At 44.6% G+C, this 6000-nt stretch overlaps 1 protein-coding gene across 1 annotated transcript in view; it reads right to left on the minus strand.

Annotated features, from left to right (window-relative positions):
* Positions 1 to 2986, minus strand: part of EIF3E (eukaryotic translation initiation factor 3 subunit E) — a 284648-nt gene extending 281662 nt beyond the window's left edge. The window contains exon 1 of the mRNA XM_069621505.1: positions 2724 to 2986. Within this exon, the coding sequence (XP_069477606.1) occupies positions 2724 to 2813 (90 nt within the window). The 5' untranslated portion in view covers positions 2814 to 2986. The remainder of the gene's footprint in view (positions 1 to 2723) is intronic.
* Positions 2987 to 6000: the final 3014 nt, after the last annotated feature.

Raw genomic sequence — 6000 nt, forward strand, 5'->3', positions numbered from 1 at the left:
GTTTACTTCCTGTGGCAGTACATGCACTACTGGTCCAAACACATCCATGGAGGTGCGTTATAGAGGCACATGGTTCTATGTGTATTTCTTAGTGGCAGCATTTTTACTCACTATTTTTAGGGCGTATCTGCCTATTTTTAGAGAGTAAAAGTGACCATTGTACCCCCTTATCTGTAGGGCTGACCATGCACCAGAACCAAGAGTTACCATGATGGCTCACAAAAGCTACCAGGGGTCACTGAAAACCAAGGTTTTGCTGAGAGAAAATGCGGGGATTCCACGTACAGAAGAGAAGACATGGTCCAAACATTAGAGCCTTTCAGATGTCACAAACATATGCAAGACATGCGCCAATATATCAACCAATCCAGAAACGCCAGAACCAAAGATTACCAGCAATGCAGGGTTTTGCAGCCTACCAGAAGGGCAGTGCCTTCTAGTTTATAGTAGGACTTCTTGAGTGACCCCATAGTCGAAAAAAAGTATACAGCATATGAATAGTACATTCCTGTACTAGGTAATGTTCTAGGAATAGCAAGGATATTGCAGACAGATAATGGTCCAGCCTTTAAATGAAGAAATGTTCGCGAAAATGCATAGTCAGGGTTCTCAACACCATCAAGGCATGCCACCTCAGGCTAACAGAAAAGTGGAAAGATTGATGAGGACATTAAATAAAACTGCGTACATCACAAGGCTACTAAGGATGTACAGAACACCACCACATTACACGAAAGGGGCTGTGGCAGTGGTAAGTAATATTCAGCTGACAGGTGCTGACAAAAAGCCCACAAGTTATGAATCAGCTTGTAAGGAAAATTGACAGAAGTAAATAAAATAAAAAAAAGGGTAATGGAAAACTAACAAGCATTGTATCAGTGAAAGGATCGGGGGCCCAAGGCTTGGGAAGGTGACCTGGTCTTCTTGTGAAACACCACGGAATGAGGGAAACTAACGTCGAATTATACCCAGAAGCGGGACAGTAGTAAGGGTATATGCGATTGTCGTTACCAATAGGACAGACATTGCATTTGCCGAAACGCATCAAACTTACAAAAGATTTTCTCAGACAGTCATTTAGAAGAGACGAGGGGGGCGAAATAGTTGAGCGAACAGGATCATACAAGCTTACATAGGAGAAGATGTGCAGAAAAAAGTTTCCTCCCATAAGGCAAACGAACAACCTGAAAGATCACAGCTCAGCTCACAGGGGGCGGGGATGAAGGACACCAAGACAGAAAGGACACCCGCCTAAACTGTAGGATCACAATCACAGTCAGACTATTCCATGTTTAATTGCTGGGAAGATGTAGGTTTTGCATTCTGAATTGTACTGCATTGGACAAGAGCAATAAGCCAGAACGTATACAGTTTAGAATTTGAGGGTTCAGTGTATAGGAACGAATGACATGCAGAGTCAGATATACCAATTTTATTGGGGAGTGAGTGGATGGGAGAGATGTAACACATACAGGCAACGGTTTAATAAAAGTCGGGTGGCCATGTCACAGGAAGTCCGTTAAGTACATCCTGACTGCGTGTGTTATCTACCGCACGCCGATGGTTTCAAGAAAAAAAAATGTCCTTATATACTGGACTCCTCTTATTGAAGTGTTTTCACGCGGAGAACATTTTTGTTAACATATACTGTGAACTAACACAAAAATGTCTAGCGGCAGCTCATGCGAACGAAATTAAAACTACGCTATCACCGTGTGTACAGTTCAGGGTTCGAAACTGAGGGGTGCTGGGAGTTATTTATCCCCTGCCTGTAGTATATGAACAAAAAGAAGGCATACTAGCTATTGAGCCTCCTGGACTGGGGGAGGGGGGGCAACTTTCATAAAAGCCACCCATCCGAAACCAGCCCTACTGTGACAAGGCCACACAGACCAAGAAGAATACGAACCCACAACTACATACTCAACCCGAGAAGATGGCGTAATGAAGCTCAAGCCTGGGTATCCAAAAATCACCGCTAATCGATAAAAAATATATCAGTTAGAAGAAGCGCTCCCCAAACCGAGACTGACTCCACTTGAGCAGGAGCTTTGCTCGGGTATGCTTCTAGACAAACAGCCAAATCTGGTGCCTTGCAATGTTCTGTACTGACATTTCATTTGCACACCTAAATATTACAACAAGGAGGGCGGAGAATAACTGCGTGCGCTTAGGGAGAGGACTGTCCTGTCCCCTTTGATATAAGCTAGTAAATCATCAAGGGAAGCTTTACTTCGCTGCACTCACAAAGGCAGGCTGGCTATATTGTGGTGAAAGTTGAAGGTGCTTTATATGAGGGTAAACTATAGTCAAACTCGAGAAGGAAGCGTGTACGTCAACAAATTGAGAGAGATACCAAGATAAAACGCCTTTAATGATAAAACCGGTTATTGAAGTGAATTTGTTGGGAGACTGGCACATTTAGCTTTAACAACACTCATCCGATCACGTCGCCCAACGATAAGGGTTGCCAGCAAGGGAATCACCCCTTCCCATTTGCCATGACTGCACGCGTGGAGCATTGCACAAGTAGCGTCATGTGTTCTGGGGTTGGCTTCTGAATCAGCAACAAACAATTGCAGCAGATCTGAAGCCAGGTGGGGTAGCCAAGGCACTTTATATGTCAGCAAGGAGTTATGACCACGTGTGTCGCTCTGCCGCAGCACCTTTGGGCTCAGAGGCACGGTCATCCCTTCTGCCACCATCCCCAGACCCCCTCTGACCTCTTTTACTGAAAGAAACTCCAGCAGCGGGAAAACCAGGTGCCGGTCCAAGAAATGCGCGATCTTGGTGGTGAGATCGTACTGCGCCATCTTGACGGAAAAAGGGCGATCAAATCCAGAAAACTTTATTAACAGGAAACAGCGGAGCCAGACATGTGGCTACGGCGGCCGTGAGGAGACAAGATGGTGATGTACGCGTTCATCAGAGCGGTTGGAGTGTCAGGCGTAGTGACTGATCCGAACTATAGAAATAGAGAAAGGATGGAAGGTGTCGGGAGTGCGATCCACTGGTATAGACACTGAAAGATAAGCTTGCTAAGAGAAGAGAGCGCGGTCTGCTGGCTATCCTATCATAAAAAGCCACTCCCTCCCCCAAATTACTGTACCGAAATTTGGCAAAACGTAAACATAAATATACGATTCCGAATTTCATTAACATATATAAATATTATAATTATCTGAGAATGGATTCAACTGAGGTCATTTGGATATCGACACTTATTATTAACGCCTCTTCCAAAAAGAACTGACCCAAATGTACGGACTTCGAGATGCTAATTTTCTTAAACAATTCAAGCATTGACAATGCCAATAGTTTTGGAGTTTACTGTTGTTCTTTGCATTATGCATTTATAGGCACCAGGGTGCAAAGAGAAGAGTGCAAAGTTCTGTTAAGGGGGGCAGGTGTGCAATAGCACGAGAAGGGTAATCTCGAATATAGGACCTTTTTTTTATAAACCAGTGTCCATATGACCAGTGTCACACTAGATAACAAGAGGATAACATAGAGGATATATAGTACCAACCCAGTCACCCTAAGAAATGGTTCAGACACACCCACCACCCCATAAAATACTCCCATTGACACAGCTGGATATGCGCAGCACCACCACAGCGAGACAGCCCATAAGGAACCAGCAACAACCACAGCCACAGGGATTCAGCTCAAACGGAACCAGAAGTACCTGAACCAGGATACAGACCACACTAACGCAACCTTCAATTTTCTGCATACTTAACCCATACATGCCAACCCTCCCGATTTAGGCGGGAGACCCCCGATTTTACAGTGAAAAATATTGCTATTTTTCACGTTCTCCCGCCTAAAATAATTATTTTCCCAATGCATTCCTATGGGAAAATTGTTATCTCCCGATTTCTTTTATGAAATCCCCCTCCCAGGTGCGTCGGAATGTTGGCATGTATGTTAACCCACACAAAACTCACACAACCATCTCTCTCCCAGCAATCCACACGCACTTTACCATGCGCATCAACCATACATTCCAACATTCCGAAGCAGCTGAGAGGGAGATTTCTACAGCGAAATCGGGAGACAACAATTTCGCCATAGATATGCACTGGGGAAATAATTATTTTAGGCGGGGGAACGTGAAAAATAGCAGTATTTTTCACTAGAAAATCGGGAGTCTCCTGCCTAAATCGGGAGGGTTGGCATGTATGATCAACACATAACTAGCACCTACAGCACACAAGGCCTTACCTGATCCGAAACTTGCACCAAAGCCCAGCACTAGGTGCATACTGAGCTGAAGCTTCCAACAGCACACCACCTCTCCCACTCTCCTTCTCCCCTCCTCCCGACTAACCGTACCCACCCCTTCTTGTTTACAGATCCGCCAGAGCGCCTGGGGACCAATTCTGTTGGTGACGGTGCGCTATATAAGTACCTTTAACATAACAATACATAAATCCCCAAATGAGATACAGCCTGTGTAGGAACCTGATCACCCCTTCTCCCCCATCAAGTTTCAGGCAGAGTGAGCAGTGTCTTTGAGCAACCAAGGGTCTTAAACCCGGACTGTACTCACTCCTTAGTCCTCGCTTTTTGCCGATGACACAATGAACCGCATGCTCTGTTATTAAAATCATGTTTATGTAACTTGCCTTTATAAACCGGACCTTGCGGGCGTGCTTGCAGTCATATTCCGCATTACTGTTGCCTCCAATATTGAAGTACGCTAGTTGCGTGGGGTGTACCAAATTCGTAACTGCTCTTTTTGCTTGAATATTAGGTTTTGCTAACCAACAGCATACATGCCAACATTCCCAAGCACATGGGAGGGAGATTTCGTCTAAGAAATCGGGAAACATACTTTTTCCCATAGGAATGCATTGGGGCTAGACTTATTTTAGACAGGAGAACATTCAAAATAACAATATATTTCACTTAAAAATTGGGAATCTCCGGTTGGCAAGTATGCAATAGTACTCATCGCCTGTGAAGGTTACAAGGTAGAAGTAGATTCGGGCTTGTGACTGAAAGATACATAAACGTAGATGTCTGGAACTGTGGCTAAACAGACTGAGGTATCAACCTGACTTGCACAGGAAAAGCCTTGTGTAAACACCTAAACATGCAGCAGCACCAGCACCATTTGTGAAGGAGCCAAAGTCATGGGGTCTGGCCGCTCGGACAGCTTTAACCCACAGTGAAAGATTGGCTCACTAACACAAATGGGCTAATTGTCAGATACTGCTTACTAACACAGCTGGGGTAAGTAAGTGAAATATATGGCTCCCTAATAAGCAGTGCTTTAAATGGGCTGGTCCTACCCAGCCGTCACTACCCGCACTTCTTTTTTTTTGAGCATTTGAATACCTGCAGTTCTCAGCGTCTGAAAATAGGGTACCGGTACACAACTATGTTGCAAGGTGAAAATTAAAGCTTTTCATTTAACTTTATTGCAATTTAAAGGGACCAAGCTGTTAGGGAGAATTCTCAAACTGTGTTAATTCCCTGGGCTACCTGGGTGTGTGAATGTTTGAAGAACTTAGATGGTTGGGTTAAGGGTTACAGAGTGAACACCTTTGAAAGAAAGAGAAATCTGTTTTTATCACAATCTACTTTTAATGCCTGCTCCCCTGAGCTAAGACAGCACTTGGCTGACTCAAATGAGATTGATCCCAAAAAGTTAGCAAAGGCTGCTGACATGTGGGTTGCCAACAGGCAGTGGTTTTGCTTGGGGAGGTCTGGGGGGGCCAGCCCCCCCTGTTAAACCCTGTGCCCTCCCATGTGCCCCCTATCTAAAACAAGCAGTGACCATGTGTTAACTTTCAATTATTGGCTGAAGGCCCCATTGGAGTCTCATCCAGTGTTTTTTAGTATCCCTGGGTCTGTGAGAACAGCAGAATGTGGATGTGTACAACTCCATTCAGATAACACAAAAGTATATTACAAGGACAGTGTACTTGTAAATGGACAGGAGACCCCTGCTATTAGAGACACTGGGGCAAGCATTACAGTGGTTGATGA

Source organism: Ambystoma mexicanum, chromosome 5q (assembly GCF_040938575.1).
Source record: "Ambystoma mexicanum isolate Mex_15411 chromosome 5q, UKY_AmexF1_1, whole genome shotgun sequence".
Taxonomy (NCBI): Eukaryota; Metazoa; Chordata; class Amphibia; order Caudata; family Ambystomatidae; genus Ambystoma; species Ambystoma mexicanum.